The sequence below is a fragment of the Myotis davidii genome, unplaced genomic scaffold, assembly GCF_000327345.1.
Source record: "Myotis davidii unplaced genomic scaffold, ASM32734v1 scaffold46, whole genome shotgun sequence".
NCBI classification, from domain to species: Eukaryota; Metazoa; Chordata; class Mammalia; order Chiroptera; family Vespertilionidae; genus Myotis; species Myotis davidii.
This window is the reverse complement of record NW_006383006.1, coordinates 2538787-2564265: the sequence shown is the minus strand read 5'-3', so window position 1 is coordinate 2564265 and position 25479 is coordinate 2538787. Positions and strand designations below refer to the sequence as shown.

The 25479-nt window shown below is 50.0% G+C and overlaps 2 protein-coding genes across 2 annotated transcripts; one reads left to right on the top strand and one right to left on the bottom strand.

Moving 5' to 3' along the window:
* The first annotated feature begins 1433 nt into the window (after nt 1-1433).
* Nucleotides 1434-7065, top strand: LOC102751779 (creatine kinase U-type, mitochondrial). The gene is made up of 10 exons (XM_015557519.1): nt 1434-1906; nt 2607-2811; nt 3015-3110; nt 3502-3723; nt 3870-3924; nt 3966-3993; nt 4114-4237; nt 6165-6299; nt 6487-6612; nt 6825-7065. Exons 1-10 carry the CDS (start codon nt 1758-1760, stop codon nt 6939-6941), a joined length of 1257 nt encoding a protein of 418 aa, XP_015413005.1. The 5' UTR covers nt 1434-1757; the 3' UTR covers nt 6942-7065.
* STRC (stereocilin) lies at nt 6989-24293 on the bottom strand. The gene is made up of 28 exons (XM_015557518.1): nt 24239-24293; nt 23101-23944; nt 21137-22391; nt 20087-20149; nt 19879-19989; nt 19542-19708; nt 19164-19350; nt 18912-19027; nt 18502-18634; nt 17958-18140; nt 17643-17681; nt 17292-17459; nt 17078-17143; nt 16467-16592; nt 16194-16252; nt 15308-15431; nt 15092-15204; nt 12925-13060; nt 12072-12268; nt 11780-11870; nt 11411-11567; nt 10393-10562; nt 9083-9238; nt 8501-8643; nt 8181-8329; nt 7858-7955; nt 7614-7761; nt 6989-7416 (listed from the first exon to the last, which is right to left on the bottom strand). The coding sequence occupies exons 1-28, from the start codon at nt 24291-24293 to the stop codon at nt 7328-7330; spliced, it is 5343 nt and encodes a 1780-aa protein (XP_015413004.1). The 3' UTR covers nt 6989-7327.
* Between the last annotated feature and the right edge of the window lie 1186 nt (nt 24294-25479).

Here is a 25479-nt window from a genome sequence, read left to right as displayed (position 1 = left end):
CCTCAATTTAGGTAATAAGCCCCCACAACACAGGTAACATTTTGTGTGTCTCTCCAAGCGTGACCGTACTTCAACTGCAGAATTCGATAATTGCTCTTTTACCAGGAGAAAAAGGAATTAAGTGATGGACCCAAAAGAGCGGTGGATGGCTTCTAAGGATACCCACAAATGAAGAAGGCAGGAAAAGGACCACAAGGGAAGCCTGAGAAGAATGAAGGGAATGAGAGTATAGGGGTGGAGTTGTAGGAATATCTCTTTCTCAAATAATCTCCCCTAAGATTTTCAAGTATCTTACTGTCTTGTGGATACACCAAGAAAGAGAGGGAAGGGGCTAATGCCACCATGACTACCCCATCTTAACTGACCCTCCATACTGAAGCCCCCCATCGCTGCTTCAGCTCCAACATTTATTCTCCTTTCTGCCAGGACAAAAGTCAAGTCACACCAAAGTCACACTGGGAACTGCAGGAATAAAGCCCTCTTAAATCTAAGGAAAGAGGGGAAGACAGAGGACCAAAGGGAAGGTTGAGATTCCCTGGAGACCTTATGCCCTGGGACACCACTCCTCCCTTACACCCTGGATTAAACAGCATTAGGGAGCCAAAAGAGGAAACACTTATGGTGAACGGGAACCTGTGCCCGCCTGTTCCATTCCTACACCCAATCATCTCACCACACCCTGTAACTAACTCACCTTTATACTACACGTCAGCCCAGGAACTGGGAGCTACAGAGAGGGGAGAGGAGGAAGAGGAAACCAACAATTCCCTGCCCGACCCCAGCCTTACTTCCGTGCAACCAACAGGTAAGCAAGTTGGCAGAAACTTCTCAGAGGGAGTCCTGTGAGCAGCCTGGAATAGACTGCTGAGAAGTAAAAGATCAAAGGTGAACCAGGGGATGGGAAGGAGGGTGGAGAAGGGAAAAAGTGTGAGGGACCCTAAGAAGTATAGGCAGGACATAGCAGAGCTTCAGGTTAGGGGGCAGGGGCAGGGTGGGGGAACACAGCATCGATCAGGTAAGAGTTCATGTTTCCCTGACTCTTCTCGACCTTGTAAGGAGAGTACAGGTATGAAGGGAGGTGCCTGGGTTCTCTTCCTGGTTCTAAGGAAAAGGTGACCTTGAACCAGCGGATGTCTTTCCCAGTCTCTGCCTCTAACTCTGTGCTTTCTCCGTGTGTTCCTCCGGTATCTGTGTGTATTCCCCCGGGACTCCCTCCCCTGGGAAGACGGAGAGGTTGCTGGGGCAGACTGAAAACAGAGAAGAGGTTGGGCACAGTCACCCTTTCACACCCCCAGAGTGACGAATCGAGTTTCCAATTAAACCGAGAGGCTTGGGGGAAGGGTATTCGAACAGACCCCTTGGGTGCTGTTCCTCTACTTGGTGCTGAAATCTGGGCAGCCTTATCCCAGGGGTGCAAATCCCCGGTCCCTCTGGTCCCCCTAAGCTACCAGGCGGTTGCCGCCTACCTCTGTCTCCGCACACCTAGCGCGGTGGCAGGCGGAAGGCGGGGTCTGGGTGAGCCCCACCCCTGGAGACTGCGGCGGAGGCCTGCCTCGCCTCCTCCCGCTAGCTCATTGCGCCTTTCCTGCAGGCTCCTCGGTACCGGCTTCCCCTCCAGCCTTCACTCCGGGCCTCATTTCGGCTCCAGCCTTGCACCCAGCAGTTCCGGCCCGCAATCCCCCTGGTGGCATCCTCCCTCCCGGTTCCCGCCCTGAGCCTGCTCCTGCTCTGACATTCCGTAGCAGGATCCTCGAGCCATGGCCGGTCCCTTCTCTCGTCTGCTGTCCGCCCGCCCCGGGCTCAGGCTCTTGGCTTTGGCTGGAGCTGGCTCTCTGGCTGCTGGATTTCTGCTCCGCCCGGAACTGTACGAGCGGCTGAAAATTACCAAAAGGCAAGAGGTCCACCCCCGGCCCCCGATTTGTTATTCCTGCTAGAACCCCCACCCCCACCCCCATCCCCACCCCGGGAAGTGGTGATGGGAACGGAGATGGGGATGGAGATGAGGACGGGGTAACAGAGAAGGGCTATAGCCACGAAGGCTCTAGAGTGGGCTGCTGTACAGTCTGGAGACCTCTCTCTGGGTTCCTGCCCTGCGCCTGCTCCTGCCCAGGCATTCGGTAGCAGGATCCTCATGCCATGGCCTAGTGCTGATGGGGTGGGGGTGGAAGCTAAAACCACAAGGCCAAAGCATTCCTGGGGATCTGTAACCTGGTCCAGTGAGTTCTGGTTGCATCTCTGTCCAAATCCCTAACTGAGCGATCAGGAACTATCCTTTTTGATCTCGTTCATCTCCTTTTCTTGTTGTTCTTCCCCATTTCCTAGATTTCCTCCTTCTTCTTTCCCCTCCCCCATTCTTAATGTTGTGCTCACGGGATGGGAGAATTGAGCAGATCTGGGAGAACTGAGCTGTCCAGCCAGAGGAAGCTAGAACTGCTGGGAAAGAATAGACCCTGAAATCCCTAATGAGATTACCAAGGTTTAGCTTCTCTATAGTCTCCCCTCCTCCCCAGGAGGACAGCCAGACACAGCTAATAGGACAGCTCCTGGCTGAGGGCACTAGGTCTAGGCCACCTGTGCTCTCCCTCCATGGTTACTGGGTACCCCCTCCCTAGTGCTGAGTACCCAGACCTCCGAAAGCACAACAACTGCATGGCCAGTCACCTGACCCCAGCAGTCTATGCCCGGCTCTGCGACAAGACCACACCCACTGGTTGGACGCTAGATCAGTGTATCCAGACTGGCGTGGACAACCCCGGCCACCCCTTCATCAAGACTGTGGGCATGGTAGCTGGAGATGAGGAAAGCTATGAGGTAGGGGGCCCTCAGAGTTGCCCTTGTGATCCAACTCATCTGCCCAGTAATGCCAACTCCTTCCCCATTAAAACCCCTCACTTACCCTTGAAACTGATCCATCTGTACTTATGTTTTCTGACCCAGTGAAATCAATCCACGTTTAAAGCCTAGGAGAGGATGCCCCCTCCTTAACCATCCTCTCCCTCCTAATTCTCCTTCAGGTATTTGCTGAGCTGTTTGACCCTGTTATCCAAGAACGACATAATGGATATGATCCCCGGATAATGAAGCACACCACTGACCTGGATGCCAGTAAGGTGGGTCAAATATTCCACTTTCGATTTGCATTGCCTTATGTACAAAATTCTGTTTCTTCGATCCTTAATTATCTTTTGACTCATGGTCATTATACTGCTGAGCTTTCCGTCTTGGTGTGGAGAAAGGATAGTGTTTTAAGCAGCAGACATGAAGAAGAGAGTGTTTAAGAGTGACCATTCTGCAAGGTGGGCAGTTGGGGGAGGGATCATAATGCCCTCTTCACTTGGACTGCTTGCCCAATGGGCTTCTCCTTCCAATGCATGCAATGAGGACTCCTCGATATGGTCACCCTAAGACTAGGACGAGAATGTCAGGAATCTGTTCTTCCCCAAGGCCCTCTGTCCCCACCGACTGTGTTTGTGATTTATATTAATTTCTCTTATTCCACAGATACGTTCTGGCTACTTTGATGAGAGGTATGTGTTGTCCTCAAGAGTCAGAACTGGCCGAAGTATCCGGGGACTCAGTCTGCCTCCAGCTTGCACTCGGGCAGAGCGGCGAGAGGTGGAACGTGTTGTGGCGGACGCACTAAGTGGCCTGAAGGGTGACCTGGCTGGTCGTTACTATCGGCTCAGTGAAATGACAGAGGCTGAACAGCAGCAGCTTATTGATGTGAGGGGCCTGGAGAAAGCACTAGGTGGGGGGAGCAGATGGAAAGAAGAGTCAGAGGGCAGGCTGGGCCAGCTGGGACAGATGGACTCTGAGAGGCCTAGGGGCTACTGTAAGAGTTCTTAAACCAAGTCCCTTTATCTCCCCAGGACCACTTCCTATTTGACAACCTTCCTCGGGGATTTCTCCTGGTCTCATTGCTTGTTCCCTTCAAAGTGTAACCTTCGACCTCTACCTTCCTTCAGGTCACTGGCCAGATGCTCGTGGGATTTGGTATGAGGCTTACCTTACCTCTTTTGTCACCATATCCCCATAAGTGCCTTTTGCCCCTCTACCTCTCCCCATTCTTGCCCTGTCTATTGACCCCTGTCCTTCCCTCTCTCCTGCCTTCAGGCATAACAATGAGAAGAGCTTCTTAATCTGGGTGAATGAGGAGGATCATACACGAGTCATCTCCATGGAGAAGGGTGGCAACATGAAGAGAGTGTTTGAAAGATTCTGCCGAGGCCTCAAAGAGGTTGGGCAAGAGCATATAAGGGAAATGGGGGGGTGGGGGGGCATAAGACAACACAAAATGCTAGCCCATGTAGATTGACCATATAAGTTATCATAAGTTATCAACCAACCCAGGACACTTTTGATAGTAAAAGAGATCATCATCAATTACTCCCGGACAACAGGTATAAATCAAAACTGTCCAAGGGAAACCAGGATATATGGTCACCCTAAGACTAGGAAGACAGTGCCAGGAATATAAAAAAATAAAGCAGTTATCAGATAATCTGAAGAAAAAATAATAGATCGTGGGTCAGTGCCTGGGGTGTGTGGTGTGGGATGTGCAGATAAGGAAAAGGTTTGAGCCTGGATTGATGTATGGAACAAGAGATTGCTGTGTTCATGATTCTAACCACTCAGTTCTGAGCATAGGTAGGCCTCACCTTTGGATTCTGTCATTCCTACTAAAGTATCATGTCTAAATTTTAAACTAAGAGGGAGAGGAAGAGGGAGAGGGAGAGGGAGAGGGAGAGGGGGAGAGAGGAGGTACTAAAGTATCATGTCTAAATTTTAAACTAAGAGGGAGAGGGAGAGGGAGAGAAGGTGGAGGATCAACTGGCTTAGAAGTTCCAGAATATGTGGCTCTACATGAAGGGTTGAACTGAATTCTCAATCCTATGTGGACTGAGTTTCCATATTCAATTCTAGATTAGGAATTCCCATAAACCAATTCTTATTGTATGTTCTCATATATACAGTTCTATTTTGGACTTATAAAGAGAGAGCTCTTCTTCCTTTTATAATCTAGCTGGGAAATTTCTACTGTTTTTGTCAAATAATAGATAACATTCCGATTGTAAGTGGGTAGGGAAGTACTTTTAAAATTATGTACCTCAGTCTCCTCATCTATAAAATTGGGATAATAAGACTTCCTACATTTTAGGTTGTTGTGAGGATTAAATGAGATAATGCATGTAAAATACCTGGCCCATTAGTAATGTTCAATAGGGTTTAGCTGCTGCTGTTATTCTAGAATCTAGTGGTCGGCAAACTCATTAGTCAACAGAGCCAAATATCAACAGTACAACGATTGAAATTTCTTTTGAGAGCCAAATTTTTTAAACTTAAACTGTATAGGTAGGTACATTGTTATTAACTTAATTAGGGTGCTCCTAAGGCTTAGGAAGAGCCACACTCAAGGGGCCAAAGAGCCGCATGTGGCTCGCAAGCCGCAGTTTGCCGGCCACGGTTCCAGATGGAAGGGTTTCCCCATGTTCAGCATGTAAAATATCCCCTGATGCCATGATTCTTTCTGAACGATAAACAGGGTCCCCTTTGCTCATGTTAGGTAGTGGTGTTAATGTCCACCACTCTGGCGGATCCCATCTCTTCAACTCTAATAGTCATCTTCATGACTAGGATACTTAAGTGAAACAAAAACACCCTAACACCACCTGGCACACACACATACCTGCAAGTATGGCCTTTCTACACTTTTTCTTTGCTTTCTGGTATGTACTTCTTCCACTGCTAACAGAAGGCTCTCTTGCCTCTTCCTGTTGCAAAGCCTACATTTTCCTTTTCTGTCTGAAAGAATCCTCCCAAGTTCTAGGCTCATTAGCAAAACAAAGATAATCAATGCATGCAGAGCTCATTGAATAATCAACTCTTTCTCAGTTCAGTTCACCTCTGGACCATCCTTAACGCATTAATCCCTCAAGTTTCTCTTCTTCAACACACAAGGTATTTTTCTGCAATCTCATCATTATGGGCTTACCTTACATGCAAGATAATAAACCATTTCTGCAAAACAAACAAAACCCTGGACAGGGTCATTCTTTCACATCCCAAGTTTCTGTTCTAGACATATTTCTAGAGTCCTGTGAGTCTAGCTATGGGAGTGTCCACATATTCCTGACTTTTCACTAACAGAGCCTTTGTGAACTCAGGTGGAACGGCTGATCCAGGAGCATGGCTGGGAGTTCATGTGGAATGAGCGTTTGGGATACATCTTGACCTGTCCATCTAACCTGGGCACTGGACTACGAGCAGGAGTGCACATCAAACTGCCACTGCTAAGCAAAGTAAAGAAGTTGTGGGGTTCAAGAGGGTTGTGAGTGAGGAAGGTGGCTGTGTGAGGATGAGGGGGTGGGCACTTTGGAAAGAAACCAGACACATTGGGAAAGAGCTCTGAGCAGGTTCAGGGCCCTCTCAGGAAGAACCAATCTCTGTCGCTATTCACCCTGCTCCCAATCCCTGTCTCCCTTCTAGGATAGCCGCTTCCCAAAGATCCTGGAGAACCTAAGACTCCAAAAGCGTGGAACTGGAGGCGTGGACACAGCTGCCACAGGCAGTACCTTTGACATCTCTAATTTGGACCGACTGGGCAAGTCAGAGGTGAGATCTTCAGGGATTAGGGTGAGGGGAGGTATAAGTCTATGGGGGTTGAGATATAACAGTGGTGAGGTTCAGGAATTTAGTAGAATCTAAAATAAAAATCAGGTTGAGTGGGGAGGCAATTGGAAATGAGTTCTCAAAGCAGGCAAATCAGTGCTAAAGAAAGAAACTCAGGTTGTGGGAAGCAGAGATCAAGAATCAGTGTCCTTTAGGTGGAGCTGGTGCAACTGGTCATCGATGGAGTAAACTATTTGATTGACTGTGAACGGCGTCTGGAGAGAGGCCAGGATATCCGCATCCCTTCACCTCTCGTCCACAGCAAGCATTAACTCCCCATTCTCAGCAGATGACTCAAGATCCCCAGGACTTCTGCCCATTCTAATGGTGGCCTATCCTACTTGCCCTGGATGCCCCCCACTTCCTGTGTCCCAGTAAAGACACCTTGCTATGCTCCACCTGTCTGTGTGTTTTCTAATGATGGGGTGAGGAGGGAGCAGCCTCCATGAAAGGAAGAGAGGCCATGGGGTGATGGAAAGAAAATCCAGACACGGCATGCCAGGAACATTGATTCTCAGCTGGGTGGAAAGCATTAACCTTGTACCCATGTTCCTCATCAGCTTCCTGAAAGTAATTAGAATATAATTCCATTTTCACTTTATTCACTGTGGCTTAAGGTTTCTTTCCCAACAGTCACTCTTTCACTGTAGAGACAGGTTCATAACAGGTTGCCAAGGAAGCAGACGGCTAATGCTAAGATCCAGGAGGGTTGTGACCAGTTCTGGAAGCCGCAGGCTGTGCTTCGACCTACAATGAGACAGAGAATGGAAGGGATGTCACAATTATGCTCCCCAGGAGCTATTGACACTCTAAACTATCTGTCTGTATACCCTTCACTCCAGGGATCTCCGTGGGTTGGCTCTAAGAGTCAGATAGCACCTAGCTGGGGGTCAGATTCTGGGTTAGGAAATGGGGAGGGTCAAGCTGTGCAGTTGAGAACTCACCCTGCTGTTCTGGGCTTTCCATCCCCTCATGCTGGGCCCATGCAACTGCTCGTCGCTGCTCAGGACTCAGAAAGGCCATTTGCTCGGGAGTGACAGCCACAGCCTGCACACTGGTGAGACTAGATAGCTGGGTGGGGCTGAACACCACCTGGGGTTGGAGGCAGGAGTCAGTATATCCAGTGTATCCCGTGTTGGGCTCTGCTTCTCTTATGGTCACTCCACACTCCGGTCCATCAATACTTACAGCAAATTTAGGAGCAGGGATGACAGAAATGGCAAGAGGGGTAAGGCCCTGGATTTGTTCCCGCAGCAGTGCTGAAAGGGCCAGGTCTGGGATCCCAGCTGTTGAAGCAAGTGGGATGGGCGTCCAAAAGTTGTCTTAGACTGGCCTCTTCCCTTCTCTTCAAACTTAGAGACCTCTTCCAACCATAGACCTTCCCCAACACGTCACCAACCTCTTACCTAAACTCCCAGACTCCCACCTTGAGAATCCCAGAGCAGTCCTCCACCCATGGAATGGAAACCAACATCTGACAGCAAGCACCAGCAGCGACCCAGCCTCCGTACCTGCTATGGTACCAATTTCAGTGAAGATTTCAGGCCCCCAGTTACTGACTGGGCCAAAACCACCAGGCAGCACAAGGAGTTGGGCCAGAACCTCCAGTTGGTCCTCAGAGCACTGGAAATGCAGGTTGCCCAGGAAGAGAGCTGCTTGGCTGTGGAAGAGGGAGGAGAAGGGAGGAAGATTCAGCTATGATGATCAGAGTAGAGATGGCTTCAGGTGAGGTCCCTTCCTCCATGGGATCACTTCTTCGTGATCCTACCCTCCCCAGTGAGCCCACCTTTACCTCAACATCACCACCCACATCCCTCCCTCCACAGGTGACCTAAATTCCCAACTGTTGATATGCTGTAGTTCCTCTGGTCGCAGTCCACAGAGAGTGTAACCCAGTGCAGTCAGGTGAAGGAAGTCCAGGTGGCTCATGTGCCGGCCACTCTGCCGCAGGAAACTGGAGACCACAACTCGAAGCTGGGGTCGGGGTGGAGGGCACAGGATGAGAGAATTCATGGAGAATTAGTGGATGGGGAAGTAATTAGGGAAGTGACAAGTGCTACTAGATTATATTCTTGTATTATTAAGACCTGAAGATCCAACAAAATAAACTGAATTTCAACAATAAAGATTTTTTAAAATAATAAATAAATAAGACCTGAAGCTCCAACAGCCATGGGTAAGGTTGAGGACCCAGAAAAAGAGGGGAAAGAAGCAGCAGGGAATTCTATGTGTCCAGGACCTCAGAGAGAATAAATCACAGAGTTTCCAACGCTACTCGTTTGGAGTTTTAAGGAAAGACAGAAAGAATGGCCACTCAGAGTCAGAGGAAAAAATTCTTGGGCTTTAAATAACCTAGAGACCTGGCCTGTGGGATGAATGCTTGGAAGGTGATGGGAAAGGAGGAAGGTGTTACCTGGGCTGAGCTCCAGCCATCTATTTGCCCCAGGGTGCTCAGCACTCCCCAGTCCACCAGGGTTAGCTCCTGTAGTTCCCGCTCTCCTAGACCTATTAAGAGCCGACCTAGCTGCAGGATTTGCTCAGGACGAAACCCCCGTGGGGGACCCCACAACTATAGAGAAAGAGAGGAACAATGTGAGAGGAAAAAACACCGGACTAGGAGTCAGAATGCTGGGTCTTAGTCTTGCCTCTGACGTTAGCTGTGCAAGTTGAGGCAAATCACATGCCTTCTCTGGGTCTTAGTTTCCTCAACTATAAAATGAAAGGGTTGGACTAAAGCTCCTCTGACTAAGCTGTTATTGGAAGATTGTAGAGTCTCAGTAGGAAAATAGCAGACTCCAGCCCATGAGTTCTAAACTGTTACGTGCACCAGACTCGCCAGGGATTCTGTTAAAATGCAGATGCCCAGACCCATCCTCAGTGAGTCTAGCATGGGACCCTGGCATCGGCATTTCCAACACCTGCTCCCCAGATGACTTTAACACACACTAAAGTTGGGTAACCACTGCTCTAGTCCCTCTACCCATTGCATTAGCTTTCTTTCCTCAATATTCATCTCCTCTGACTTTCTACTTAAGAGCCAACCCTCGTAGGTTTTGTTGTGTTTTTTTGGGGTGGGGAGGGAGAGGCAAAACTTAAAAAAAAAAATTTCAATTACAGGTGACATACAATATTATATTAGTTTCATGTGTACAATATAGTAATTAGACATTTATATAACTTACAAAGTGACCACCCGGTTAAGTCTGGTGTCCATCTGCCACCATACACAGTTATTACAATATTATTGACTATATTCCCTATGCTGTACTTTATATCCCTGTGACTATTTTTATAACTGGCAATTTGTACTTCTTAATCCCTTCAACCTTCTTCACATGTCTTCCTACTCCCCCCACAACACACCCACCTGGAGACCATCAACTTGCTCTCTGTATCTATGAGTTTGTTTTGTTAGTTTATTTATTCTGTTTTTCAGATTCCCCATATAAGTAAAATCTTATGGTATCTGTCTTTCTCTGTCTGACTTATTTTACTTAGTACAATGCCCTTTAGGTCATCCATGTTGTCACAAATGGCAAGATTTTATTCGTTTTTTATGGCCAAGTAATATTCCATTGCATATATGTACCAAACCCTTTCATTCTTTGATCTCCTATTTCCCAACCTCTCACCCCAGCATCCATTCACTTCTGTCCTGCACCACACCCAACCAGCTTTCCCATGATTTTCAGCTCCAACCCCAACTGGTCTCCCATCCTTAACCTGTTTTGCCTTGCCCATTGCTGCCCGTAGTTCCTCAGGCCCAAGTCCTGGGTCTCCTGCAAAGAGTGACAGGCAGTCCTCAAAGTCTGAGAGCTCCATCTCTGCAATCTGAGTCGCAGACCAAGCTGCCGGAAATGTCCCCCGTACATCTGCACAATTTGGCACAGGTTCTAAAGGAGGAAGGTAGGGCCTGGGTGAGTGTAGTATTAAAATATGGTACTATTTTATAGAAAGCTACCTACAGATGGAATAACCCCTCCAAACTTTGGTCAAGGTGAGTACTATGGGTCAAGGGATTACTATAGTGCAGTGGTTCTCAACCTTCCTAATGCCACGACCCTTTAATACAGTTCCTCATGTTGTGGTGACACCCAACCATAAAATTATTTTCGTTGCTACTTCATAACTGTAATTTTGCTACTGTTATGAAACGTAATGTAAATATCTGATGTGCAGGATGTATTTTCATTGTTACAAATTGAACGTATTTAAAGCATAGTGGTAATACCTTCACTAATAATAATAAGAAGAAGAATTTTTAAAAAGCATAGTGATTAATCACAAAAACAATATGTAATTATATATGTGTTTTCTGATGGTCTTAGAGGACCCCTGTGAAAGGATCATTCGACCCCCAAATGGGTTGCAACCCACAGGTTGAGAACCGCTGCTATAGTGAGAGATTTATAAGACACATAGGATACTAGAACAAGTGACTGGAGAGAACAATCCCCTCATTGTATACATGGAAGATTGAGGGTGTTGCCTAAGGATTTAATGGCAGATCTAGATTAGAACCCAGGTCCCTAGCCCCACAGGGGCTCCTTCCCATATCCTAAGCATTTTCCCAACAGAGAGCTCCACCACACTTAGCTAAGCCTAGAAGCTGATAACAGGGATAAGAGAATAGGAGAGGGGTGTTCTAGGCGCACTTCTGATTGCCCTGACTTCTGATTGCATTGTTGCATACTCTTTCCTGTTCACCCTGCCAGAAGCATGAGTATTTGGGGAGTTTCACCTGGGAGATAGTCCGCAGTGGGCCGTACAACCCCAGCTACCAAAGCTGCTTTCTTGGGAGCAAGCTGTGGCCCCCCACACAGCTGTCCAGCTCTGCTCCGTTCCCAGCTCTGCTGTTTCTCTAGGAGACGCTCCAGGGACTCTGGGCCCAAGGCCTCCTGTGTGAGAGAGTAGAAGGGAGGTGGAGAGACCTGGGCAGGTCAGGGCCAGCGGCTGCAGCTCTAATTCCCAAGTCCTGTCTCTTTTTAACAGTCTCCCCCAAATCTGGGCTTCACAATCTCTGCCCTCAACCTCCTTGGCCTTTACTCCCCAGAACCAGCTCACCAGTCCCTTCTCTGTTCTTACTCCCTCCCTTGTTCCTTCACCTCACCCTAGGGATCAAGGAAATCGCCTCAGTAGACAGAGTGAACACTAGACGTCCAGCTTGCTCTACTTCATCCTGGCTCCACAACTCTGGTTTCCTGGGGCGGGGGGAGGGGGGAGCAAGAAGAAGATCAGGGGCTGGGATGTTGAAGGAACTGTGAGGAAAAGGAAGGGGAAAAGAAGACATCCTAGGACTGGGGACTCAGGGCTCCAAGGGACCTCACACATATTGATGGGCTGCCACTGATGATGGTGGTTGAGAGGCTGGGTTAGAATCTGAAGTTCTCAAACGTCCATACCCAAGAAGAGCCTCCTGTGTCAGCAGCCATCCCAGCTCTGTGGCAAATGGCTCTCCCAGGCAGAAGCCCTGCAGCTGACTGAGGTGGGCCAGCAGGGTCTGTAGGGGGATCCGTCGTGTGCTCTCGATCCCCAGGAATCCAACCAAGGGGCCCAATGTCTCCAGCACTTCCCTTGAGACTGTTGTCTCCTTTGGAGCCTGAAGAGGGGGCGTTAGGCCTTAGGACAACGCACCTGCGACTCAGAGGACCAGACTCTGATCAAGACACCAAGACCGTGACCTTTCCTCCCTCCAACTCCTAACCCAAGACCCTATGATGTTCATTTTCTTAAACAATCAACCCAGATAAGAGTAGGCAGAAAGACTGGGAGGAGAAATCCAAGGAATTTCTTGGACTCCAAGGGCTGTGGACAAGAAACATGAAACCAAGAGATAAAATCTAGGGCAGCGATTTTCAACAGTTTTCAATCTCATGGCACACATAAACTAATTCTAAAATTCTATGGCACACCAAAAAATATATTCTATTTTTTACCAATCTGACAAAAAAAATAGGTATACTTTTGATTCATTCACACCAGATGGCTATTGTTATATTGGCTGTTGTCATATTTTTATTTGACAATCTAAAGGAAAAGAGATCTGTGATCCTGACTAAATAGTCAGCTATGGCATATTTTAAAAATTCTTGCAGCACACTGGTTGAAAATCGCTGATCTAGGGTCTAGGTAGGGCCTTAAAGATGAGAATCATAGGCAGCAAAAGTGTGAGGTTGGCCTAGAAGACAGAGGGCATTGTCTGAGGGTTAAGAATTGCCCCAGCTCAGTTCTGAGTCTGGTAGGGTGGACTCTTACCAAGTTTTGTAGTGCCCTCTCTGCCAGAGCTGCCCGGTGGAATGGGGTCAGTGCCAGCAGTTGCTCTGGAGCAGCTCGTACCAGCTCTACCACCAACATAATGGATTCATTGGAGAGTCTGTCCATCAACCGGACCCTATAGCAATTTGATAATATGGGCATTGGAACTGAGACAAATTGAGATGGGACCATAGAATGCCACATTTCTCAGACAGAAGGTAACATCAGATCAAACTCTGTGGTCCTGACAGGAACTGACACTAAATACCCCAGGTCCAATTCCCATCATAGTGCTTGAAGGGAGAGAACAAAGGGAATGACATATTTCTAGTCTTCCTGGAAAAAAAAAAAAAAGAAAGACAAATAATCCTACCTTGTATAATTGAATCAAAAGCCAAGAATATTAAGTACCACTTAGAAAACTTTCCTCATTTTATAATTTTTTTAAAAATGAGGTTCACAGAGATCAGATGGTGAGGTCTTACTCCCAATTCTTGTTTTCCAGTGCCACCCTTCTACTTGCTATGAAGTGGTCCCCTCTTATTTGTGTAGCGCTATGCAATTTACAAACTTCTCTTAGGTACTATCTCATTTGATTCTTATGACAAAACCTGGGGGTAAAACAGGTTTTGGGGGGCTTTTTTGTGTGTGTGTTTTTGGTTAATCCTTACCTGAGGATATTTTTCCATTGATCTTTTAGAGAGAGTGGAAGAGAGATGGAAAGACAGAGAGAAACATCAATGTGATTGGTCGCTTCCTGCATGTGCCCTGACCAGGGCCCGGCCAAGGAGGAGCCTGCAGCCAAGGTACGTGCCCTTGACCGGAATCGAACCCGGGACCCTTTGGTCTGCAGGCTGACACTCATCCACTAAGCCAAACTGGCTAGGGTTACAACAGGTATTTTTCATATTCTCTTTCACAAACTAGGAACTTGGATCTTCTGAGTCATGGTTCAGCATCATTAACTTCATCCAGACCCTAAATTATCTCCAAGAACCAACATATTTAAACAGATTTGAATGGCATTTTTAAAAGAAAGAAAGAAAAACTTTTGCCCAGAAATCAGAAGTGGCATCCTGAATTCTATCTAGGTTTGCCAGTTCTGGAACTAGGCCACCTAGTAGTACAAGAACCAAAAATCTATGAAAAGGCCTATAAAAATGAAAGGATGAAATTAACTGCTTTTGCCGTCATTTCATCCCCAAGAAGACCAATACCAGACTTTTCCTACTTTGGCTTACATTTCTGATGACATTGGAGTCAGAATCTCTGGGTTGAGAGGAGGCCCCATTTCCTTTCTCACCCAACCATACTTGAATCTACAATATCCATGCCAACGGGTCAACCAGACCCAGACTTGAATAGCTCCGATGACTCAGAACTCACTATCACAATTTTCCTTATATTGTGCAAAGATTTGATTTTCATTCATTGTTTCTAGTCATGCCCAATGAGACCATTCAAAAACATGTCAATATATTTTCTATTTGATAGCCCTGGGGTATTTTTTAAATTTTATTTATTTTTACTTTTTTGTTAATCCTCACCCAAGAATATTTTCCATTGATTTTTAGAGAGGGTGAAAGGGAGGGATGGGGAAGAGAGAGAGAGAAATATGGATGTGAGAGAGACACATTGACCAGTTGCTCTCACCAGGCCTGGGGATGAAACCTGCAACCCAGATACATGTCTCTGACCAGAAATCAAACCCCAGATCTTTTGGTGCACAGGCCAATGCTCTAACCATGGAGCCCTGCCGGCCAGGGAGCCCCTGGTGTATTTGAAGGCATCTATCACATTTTTCATAGATTTTCTCTTTACCTACCCCTCTGAACACAGAAAGCCCTAAACAGACGACAATCCTCTGGGATAGAATCAGACTGCTGCTTCTCTCCTTTCAGATACTGTCTCTGTTGGGTTATTCTCAGATGGCTTGGCAGGCCACATCACAGTGCTGCCACCCTGAGCTGTCCCATGCTGGGGCCATGTTCTGGGAACCAGCTGATACTCAAGAGCAACTGCGAATAGAATCTCCTGCTCTGGCTCTACTTGATTTCAAGGAACCACCAGACAGAAAACCAACACCTCTAGGGCGTTTTCTAAGGGCAGAGCTTCTGCTCCAGATTGAGTTTCCTAAGGACCCAGGATCTCCAGTTGTAGCACTTACGGTGAGTCCAGGAGCAGCTTGGTGTCTAGCCCACTCAGCTCTGGCCCCAGGGTAGTCAGCTCTGGCTCTGGCATTGCCGTCCTCCGCTGTACCTCCGCCCAGACACAGGCCCTCTGTGGGACAGTGGGGGGAGCAGGGCAGGGCAGAGCTGAGCAGGGGGCTGGCTTCTAGACTGAGGGTCCCTGCTCCCACTTAATGCCCAAACACCCCTCTCACCAGGCTCCCTCGAACCCCAGTGGGCAGTTGATAGAGCATGTGTACCACTTCAAGGAAGTCTGCCATCGAGTTGATCTGCTGCAGAAACTCACAGGACATGCCCCCCGCCAGGGTTCCCAGAGCCCTGTGGGTGTGTGAGTGCACAGAGGTTCATCAGCACATGCCACAGCCTGTCTGCTCCTTGATATCAACACTCTCAACACAAGTACAGGTGTTTGCTTATGGTGATTGAGAGTTTGAGAAATGGTTTTCCATACATGGTCTCATTAGCTCCCCACAGCATCACCACTATTCATCAGAGAAGAAAGATGTACAGAGGACGAATGATGTTCCTAACATCATTCTACTAGAAATGTGGTCAATGGAGACTAGAGCCGTGTCTTCAGATCCTGAAGCCACCGTTTTCTACTGCAGTGTAGGTAAGTGATAGTTACTTATTCCTGTTTATTCCTGCGTGGCCAGTGGCTGTGAAGTCACTTTGGATTAAACTAATAACAGCAAATATCTACTGGGAGCTTACACTGGACCAAGCCCTGTGTTAAGTACCTTATGCCTTATCTCATTTAATCTTCACAACTACCTGTGAGGTAGGTACCATTTTCATTCCCATCCTATAGAAGAAAAAACTGAAGCTTAGAGAGGTTAAGTGACTTTCCCAAAATCACAAATAGGTAACAGGGCAGAGACCTGAACCTGGGTCTTCTAAATCCCTTCGATCTCCTTGGGACGGGTGTGGTGCAATGGAGGAGCAGGGAGTAAGGACAGGAGGGGCCAGGAGAAAGCCCACGGGTGGGGACCACTCATCACTCATCCCCATTGCATGTCACAGGGTGACTGGAACATGGAAAGCACTTTAAAATGTTAGTGCTCCACACAAGTTACTCACTGCAGATTCCTGAGGGTCAAGTTGGTGGGCACCTGCATCTTCTTCCAGAGAAACTGGGCCTACAAGAGAAAGAAAGAGGGACCGCTTCCCAGCAGAGGTATTGCCCAAAGACCTAAGATGCCTTGGACCCAGTCCTACCTCTGACCCTGTGGGCCCCACCAGTCACATTATTCAGGATACGAGGAATAAGGCACCAGATCTAGGGCTGAGAGGTAAGTAGAGGAGGTGGACAGATTGAGAGAGAGGAGTGGTGGGATAAGCGGGGAGAATTACCTGCTGCTCAGACCAGGGCAGCTCCCGGTAGTACCTTCGGTTAGCCAGAAGAGCCGGAGAGTCCAGTTGCAGCAGCTTTAGTGGAAGCAGGGGAAGCAGGCATTCTGGCCAAGTGGTGGGGATAGGCTGCCAGTGGGGATGGGGGTAGCAGTGTAGTGATAGGTGAGAGAGTCTGTACTCAGCCCTCAGAGAAGAAGGGGAGCCATGGGGGCAGGAAGGGGCCACGTCTAGAATCAGAGTGGAATGGTATGTGCCACTGTAGCAGTGCAGCCCTGAGAGCCTCACATTGAAGATGATTGTGGTCAAGGGTTGCCGCTATTCAGGCACCTGATGAACTAACGTTCCTTAGCCTCTCTGAGCCTTGATCTCTTGATCAGAAAATGGGATTGTTGGCCTGGAAGGTTTCTCAGATCCTTCTGGCTTTGATATTCTAGGACAGTGTGGGTCATCCTGTCCTGCATCTGGAAGTGGGGAGCAGCTAAAGTCTTGGTGGATACAGAGCTAACCTGAACTCTGAGGTCCACTGCTTGGGGACTGTGTGAGGCAGCACCAGCCATATGAAATTGCCCTGGGACATGGAGAGTAGCTCAGTCCAGAGATCCCACACATACCTGACCAGGGATACACACAGCCGCTCCGGCACCTGTTGTACCCGTATTTGTAACTCCATCTTTCACCTGCATGAAAAGTATGTGTGTATGTTACTGGGTGTTTGTAAGGAAGTGGGGAGGTATGGGCGGCCGTCCCTGGCTACAGGGAAGATGACCTCCTCCCAACCAGAGCCCACAGCCCCCGATTGTCTCATCTTCCCTGCTATTCTCATACCCGAAAGGTCTGCAGCAGTGCTGCGGTCTGGCAGGCTGAGAGGTGTGACAGTTCGGGGGCCAGGCAGGAACAGGCCCCGACCAGAACTCTCCTAGGGATGGCCTGCAGTGTCTGGGAGCTGAGGCCTGGCAGCAGAGGATGCAAGGAGCAGAGCTCCTCCAAGGAGAGCTGGGGAGCAAGAGAGACAAGCGGCCTGAAGAAGAGGGGAAGGGTGGCAGAGAAGCCAACAATCACAGTGCAGCCAGGCAGCCGGTATGAGGGGAGCTGAGAGGGAGGAAGAGGCAGGTGTGGGATCCAGGGAGAGGCGGCACAGGGACCTCTCAAGGATGTTGAAAAGTTGCTGCTACTTACTTCGTGACTAGGGAGGAGCCGTCCAAGCAGCAGGACAGCCTAAGGTGGGATGAGATAAGAAACAACGGTTCTCAGGTTCTGGTAGCCAGGTCCTAAGCAAGATCTGCCCTCCAAAACTTCCAGCTTTCTCTCTACCACCCCAGTAACCAGCCTAGCTCCTGGCTGTTTCTTGACCTGAGAATGGGGGTGAGGGGGTCCTCCTTGGAACAGAGGAATAGGAGGCTTCAGGGAGGCTGACAGTATTCCTGCATGAAATTCTCTTGACTGGCATTCCAGGGGGTGGAAGGTGGATGCTGGGGAGTGAGATAGGCCCACCTGGGCAGGTGTGACACTGGTTCCATGCAGGGCAGGAAGCATGGCTCTAAGCTGAGGCTCGGACAGCTCCTGCAGGAAGCGGAGGCCCAGCTGAGGGAAGAGAGGGGCCCAGACTCGCAGCTCCCGGGGGCTCATCACAGCTCCTCCAGATGAGCGCAACACCCCGATAAGTTCATATGCCACCTGGAACCAAAGAAGGTTTGGGACTGAAGAGAAAAGACAGGTGAACCTTAAACCTCCCTAATCCTACATCTGATTGCTCAGGGCCTAGTCTAGGGCTTGGAACCAAGAATGGAACAGGAACAGATTGGATTCAAGATGTCAAAGGTTATGTTTGGAGTGGCATAGACCAGATGTGGTAGGTCATAGACAAGAGGAGGTGGTAACAGATAAGAATAGTATAAGGAATGGAGGTGACAGAGGTGGGGGGGCGGGGGGAGGGCTGGCACCACTGTGTTCAAGCTTTGTTGAGATAACTGGGCAAGTCTTCTACAGAGACCCAGGGAAATCCTAGAGACTGGTAGGCCTGTGCCAAGGGGCTCACCCGTCCTTGTGGGCTGAGGGTCCCATTGGCCGCACATTCCAGCAGCCCCCGTTCTACCGGCCCCATCGGATCATTCAAAGGTACTAGGCTCTGCAGCTCCTCAGGGGTCAGGAAACAGGCGAGGGGCCCCAGCCTGAGGAGGACACGAAGCTGGTCTTCATGTGGTCACTGAGGCTGGTACTAAGGCAGGGACCAGGTGGGCACATGGAGTAGGCACTCTGACCACTAAACTAGGAAATGCCACAAAACTAGGAGAGTGCCATAGATAGGCCTCTCTCCTGGAGCCCTATACTACCTGGGGCCCCTGCCTGCTCTCTTGCCCGTTCCTACCTAGGACTCTAACCCGTCATGACAGCTGTATCTGCCTCTCTCCCACTCCGGCCTTGATCACTGATCCCACAACCACTCACCTGCGCACCTGCTCCTCTCCATCCTCGACACTCTGGTTCACCAGGCTACGCAGCACGTGCCGGGCATGTCCTGGTCCAAGACCTGCCGCTGGCCAGCTATCCTCCAGGGCCTGAATCTGAGATGGGGAGGGTCAACTTGTGTTGGGATCACTATGGGACAGTTGCAGGGAGGTTGCTCACTAGGAGACATGTTTCTGACTCCCGTCCCACCCAGTAGAAGGTGGACTAGTCAAGTAAAAATGATTCTCATACCTGGTGAGGGCTGAGCTGCAGAAAGTTCTCTAGAGGAAGGTGGGGGAGCAGAGGCAACACTGCCCACAGCAGCTCCTGGGGCCAGGCAGGCACCTCCCCGAACAGTTCAGGGGCCAGCAGTCGCCTTGCCAGAGCCTCTTTCTGTTCGGGCCTCATTTCTGGGCTGTAATCCCGGATGGCAGCCAGGCTGGGGAAAGTAGTGAGTCTTAACCCTCAGCCCTGTTTCAAATTGTCCCCTGGTTGTCTGAAGTCCACTGCCATGGACAGGAGGGGAAACTCCCTAGTTTTAATAGAGAGGAGCTCTAGGAGGAGCTGCTCGAGGCAAGTCGGGTTGGCCTGACACTGACAGGATCAGGAGGACTGGCATGAGGTCCTTACACACTGTCGTTGGCCAACAGGGATGGTGGGAAACGCATCAGGTCAGAGACAGCCAAGAAGGGGATGAGTGGTGACAGATCAATGAAGAGCTGGGAGGTGAGGCGTGGGTACCGCTGGAGCAGCAAAGCTGTCAGGCGACCAAGGGCCTGCTCCTCAGATGGTGGTACCTGTGGGGGCACAGCAATGGATGCTGGCTCTGAAAATGCTCAGTATCGTTGCTATCTCCTCTCCTAAGTTCCTCTTTCCACTGGAGCAAGCCCTCTGCACACCAGGTTCCAGGTGCTCTTGATTCCTAGATTTCCCCATCTACCCTGTCCCCCTGCCCCTCTATGCCCACCTGCAGCTGGGACCAGGAACGGTGCATGAGTGTCAGGAAGCCCTGTGCAGCCTCCCTCTCTGCTGAAAGCACCAGGTGCTGGAGATTTTCGGGGGGCATGTGCAGGTATGCCTGGGAGTAGGAAGTCATGGTGAGTATGGCCTCACTAGGCAGGGGCCTCAGGCCACAGCTGTCACTCAGTCCACCCAAGAGCCCCTCCGACTGTTACCTGCACTAGAATCTGCAGGGCCCACACACTCTTCTCTCTCTGGAGCAGATCCCACAGCACAGGCTGGTGGGGAGACAGACAAGATGCCAAGAGAGCTGTCTTCTCTGTCCCTCCTGCAGCTTCCTCAGGCAGTCCAACTCCACTTGCTAGGATGCTTGTTCTTCGTCTGAAGCCAGTATGTGTGTCTCCTCAGATATTCAACTCCTTTAGGTCAGGGACCATGTCTCTAACATCTCCTATGTCCTCTTCCGAGCCAGGTCTATAGTTGGCTCGATAAATACTGTCGATCTGAACCAAATTACTAAGAGTCTATCTAACCCCACTTCATGGTCCGAGTGATGAGAAAAATGAGCCCTAACATGGAGTAAGAAATCTTTATATACCCTATAGACCCTAGCAAAGTGCCTTACACATAACAGGCACTCAATGAATTTAGGCATTTACCTATTCTAGGCCCTTCAGTCTACAGAGAAGAAACTGAAGCCCCACAAAAGCTAAATTAAGTTACTTGCCGAAGACCACACTAATTTGTGGCATAGTTAACTTAGAACCCAAGTCTTCTAATTCACACTTCCCCTGAATTTTTCTTATTTCTGCCTTATCTTCCTATTATTTTTTATTTATTTATTTATTTATTTATTGCCAATCTCCAAGTCTCGCTCTCTAGGGACAGAACTGAAGCTTTCTAACTTTATCCCTTTCCTTTCTGGAGCAGAAAGAGGGAGAGTCAAAGAATCAGAAAGAAAATGAGGTCACATTTATTCTGTTTCCGTATCATGCACTGTGCTAAGCCCACAGCATGCATTATTTCATGTAACCCTTACACCCACCCTAAAAGAGTAGCACTATTATCCTTCCCCATAAATAGATGAGAAAAATATTGCTCAGAGAGGTTCAGTAACTTGTCCAAGGTGCTCATAGAACTAAGAGGTGCACCCAGGACTGTCGGGCTCCAGAGCTGCATGCTTACTGCTGCCTCTCAGTGTTAGAGAATCCCCCAGGAGGCTCTCCCCGCTGTTCCAGGGGTTTTCCCCTTGGCAGATGACTCACGCTGAAACAGGCCAGCAGCTCCATCTTGCTTATTTCAGAGCTCGAGCCATCCGAGAGTTCAAAGCCTGGTGAAGTGGGCTGTTCCTCCTGTTCCAGGTATTCCCCAACTGTCCTCAGCAAACTGCGCCGGCCCTCTGGGCGGAAGGCATCCCAGAAGGAGCAGTTGTCTGGGAGACTGGAGAGCAGCAGGGCCTGACCCAGCATCCCCTGGGCTTCAGTCCCTCCGGCTCCTGGACCCAGTAGGAAAGTCAGCAGGCGCAGAAGATAATGTAGACGTGTAGGGTGGGCAAGGGCCGGCACAGAGGACTGACAGCGTGGCAATTGGGAGAGCATGCCAAGCAGGAAGGGACCCGGGGCCAGGCAGAGTGGGGATGGTCCCAGGGGTGGCAGAGAGGGTAGAAGAGGGCCCAGTAGCCCATCTAGGAAGCACGTGTCATTACCCCCACGACTTATTCTGCACTGGCCTGCTAACCAGGGCCAATAGGGCACCAGGGCCTCATACATGGTATCATTGAAACATACCATCATCAAGAAACTACCCCCATCTGGGCAGCGTTCCCCACAGGGTCCAATGTGGCAGGGTGGGAAAGCAGTTACATCTGGGGTAGGGCCCTGGCATACATGCTGAACCCAAGCCTGATTACTGGGGGGCACGGCCTGCAGACTGGCCTTCCTACACAGCCGCTCGGCCCATAGAGTCTCATTCTCCAAGAAGCAGCCCCAGAAGATCTCTGGGGTGAGGGGAACAGGGGGCAGGCCTTCAGGGCAGCTGGTGGGGGGTGGGAGAAGACCAGCACAGAGCGGCTTTACCAGGCGGCGGTGGGGGCCATACAGGGCTGAAAAGGAGAGGTTGGTGCAGATTGCTTCCAGGAACTGATCAGGAAACTGGTCATGGCAGGCCTGCAGCCAGCCTTGGGCACCTGGTGCCCAAGAAAGTGCATACCACACAGCTGTCTGGCAGATGGCAGTGATGCTGGGAGGGGGCGGCGGGGTGGCAGGCCTGGTGAGCTGGCAGAGCAAGTGGATGGAGAAGTTGGAAATGGTGTAGGGTGGTGCTGGGCCTGAGTGGTTCTCGCAGAGGGCTTCCACGGAGATGGCGCGCCGTTGGCGAGGGCTGGTGTGGGCAGAGGGCTGGGAAGCCCTGGGCAGAGGCACACCCGTTCTCAGGCATTGGAGGAGGGCAGGGGGTGGGGGTGGTGATCCAGACAGAAAGCCCAGCGCCTGGGCATCCCAGGAAAGGTTGTGCCGGACGCCCCTGGGTGCAGAGGGAGGAGCAGGCAGGATCTGGTCAGTTTACATTCCTCCAGCTGGAGAGTCTGACCGTGGCCAGAGCCCTGCAGTGAGGTTCCTGGGAGTATAGGTGTTCCTGGTTTAAATGCTGGGATTCGGGAAAAGGGAGAGCGGTCTGTCTTGCTAAGACACAGAATCACCTAGGAACATGGCCCGGTTGGAGTCCATCTGTCTTTCTGGCCCTCTCTTCCTCCTTTTGATTTTTTTTTTACATGCTTTTAGATAGCTTATACACAACCCTCGGTTGGCCTCAATCAGGAAGGCTGCCCACCAACTGAGCATGTCTAATTGTGCTCTGGCACTGCTGTACTAAAATAGTAAAGGGGGGAGAAATCTGGTCTTGTCCTTTCTTTTTTCCATGTCCCATCTTCATTAACTGACATGTATTAAGCACTATGTGCCAGGAACCGTTCTATGTGGCTTACACTTACAGTGTCAACTCATTTAATCCCTTGCAACAACTCTGCGGTCGCTAATATTACCCACGTTTTACCATTGGGGAAACTGAGGTATAGAATGAGAATGTGACCTAGAGCTGCACAGTCACATTCCAAAACCACCAAACCACACTCCTCCCATGAGTTTCCTCTCTGCTCTGGAAGCTGACCAATTCCAGGCCCAGTCCCCACAACTCCTCCCCTGTTACTTACCATAAGAGTAAGAAAGAGGACTACCCCAATCTCATCCCTTCTTGCCCTGCCATGGCCCAGCCCCGGCTCCAGCAGCACTCACCTCCCTGGCACTGCCCATTGGCATCAGGCTCTGGCTGCCCCAGAATGGAAAAGACCTCATCCTGCAGGGAGTCAGTGACACGGAGCAGCCCCTCCTGGAAGGCAGCATAGAGGGGGGCCCCCACTGTGCGCAGCAGACCTCCCCAAAGAGCCTCTTCAGAGCCCAGCTCCCCCACTGGGGTGAGCAAACTCAACAGACCCTGTAAAAAGTGGGGGCCTGGCTCTCTCCCATCAAGGCCAGTGGCATTGGTGGGCTCCATACTGGGCTGCACCTGCACCAGGGCCTGCCAGCGTGTGCCCTCCAACAACAGCAGGAGAGAAGGCAACCAGTCAGCCACCAGGACACAGTCAGAGGGCCCATCGCGGGTGCATGGGGGCCGGGTAGGGGTAGGAGGCCCCCCAGGAACGACAGCTCCCAAAAGCACCTCTGCAAGTCCTCCCAGGACGCCTGCCTGGTGCCCCAGGAAGTCCCGGGGGGTCTGCTCCTGTCCCAGCAGTGCCAGCACATCCCCCAGCAGCCCTAGCATGGGCTCCCAGTCCGGGCTGCCTCTCAGTGTCACTAGGAAATCATGGAGCCGGAGGGCAGGGGGCTGGGGCGGTGGGGGCTCTCCCACCGGCCCCTCCCCCATTCTCCCAGGCTCAAAAGAAGAAGAAATGTTGGCCAGGAATGCAGAGAACCGCGAGCGGCTGAGGTTCCTCTGGGGAGCCTGGTCCAAGGTGGAGAACAAGGACTTCAGGAAGGAGAGACCATGGTCCTGGGACTGAGGCCCAGCAGGGGCCAGAGTCACTGTGAGGAGAGAAGTTGGAGGTCACTGAAGGGTGAGAGCCTAGAACCCAGACTCAGTCCTGCCCTGGACCCCAATCCCAACCTGGATCTAAAGATGAGGTGAGGGAGATGGGGAACTGGGGAAAGAAGACTTGGACTCCTTTCTTAGCTCATTTTCCCCCTTAGCTCCAGTCCCTGCCCCCTTTCCTTGCCCCTGTCTTTATCTTTTAACTAACCAGTTAATCTCCGCATTCTTAAGTCTTTTTTCCAGCAACCACCCCCTTCACCCCCAGCACTGCTCACTGTTTCTCTCACCTGTACAGGACAGCAGCAGCGGCAGGAGCAGCAGGGGCCAGGGGCTCAGAGCCATGTTTCCAGGTGAGCATTTACTAGAGGTGAATTCTGGTTATTCTCACCTCGTGTGGGATAGCCAGGTAAGGGCAGGGCACTGCAGGCAGCCTGGGTCTCCGCTGACACTGTAGTGTGGTCTTTCAAGAAACAATATCTGTAACTTGACAGCAGGTTTGTCACCTGAGCCACTGAATACCTGATCCTTTGGCTTTAGAGAAAGGTGTGCTTCTGTGAGAGGGACGAATGATAGGGGATCCCAGGGGGCCTTAGGAGGAACCCTAGGGGATAGCTTCAGTTAGGAGCCAGGATACAAATAGGAGGATGTAGACATACATAGAGATGGAGAACTGGAGACCCAAGGTACAAAATGGGAGCTCTGCAGAAAAATATAAGAAAAGAAAGAGGGTTCAAAAGGAGTTTAAAAAGCTAAGATCTGAGGGAATCGAGGAAGAAAGGGGGCCTGGGAGAAAGGAACTTGGAAATCAGGTGTAAACAGAGAAGAGGAATGAAGACAAAGTTCTGGTCCGAGGATGGAGCATTCAGGAAGAGGATATCTGCTTTTGATTCAGTACCCAGAACCACAAAATGCTAAGAGCTGGGCCGGACTTCAGAAAGCACATAGACCAAACCTCTCATCTTATGGATAAGGAAATAGACCCAGTCAGTTGTTTGCGACTTGCTCATTAAGCCATTCAGATGTTTGGGGCTGCCCTTCGGTGCTTTTACTGTGACCTAAGTAAAAGCCCCATAGAAAGGTCTGGGGGGCAAAAGGGAAAAAAAAGTATGGGCTGAGAAAAGAGATAAACCAGATTAAACCTCTGTGCAAGGGGCTACCTACCCCCCAACCCCTATGGAGACAGAGAGAGAAAGAGAGAGGCTCAGAGTTGTCATTCAAAATAATCCGGTCTGGTCTGGTGTGTCAGGGTGAGAAGTCTCTTCTGTCCCCCATTTATATATCCTCAAAGGTCTTTACCTGATACCAGCTTTAAACAGTAATTCAACACTGAGGCTCTTCTCAAACCATTATTCTGTCCCTTTCCTTAGAACCCTCCTCTATTCTATTCCCCAAACCCACACCTTCAAATCCATTATTAATGCACCTCTGCTCTAGAAGGTTCGCTTAGGAGCATGGACTTTTAGAGCTGGAAGGGACCTGAGGAATCCTCCAGTAAAAACGTCTCATTTTATAAGTGAGGAAATTAATG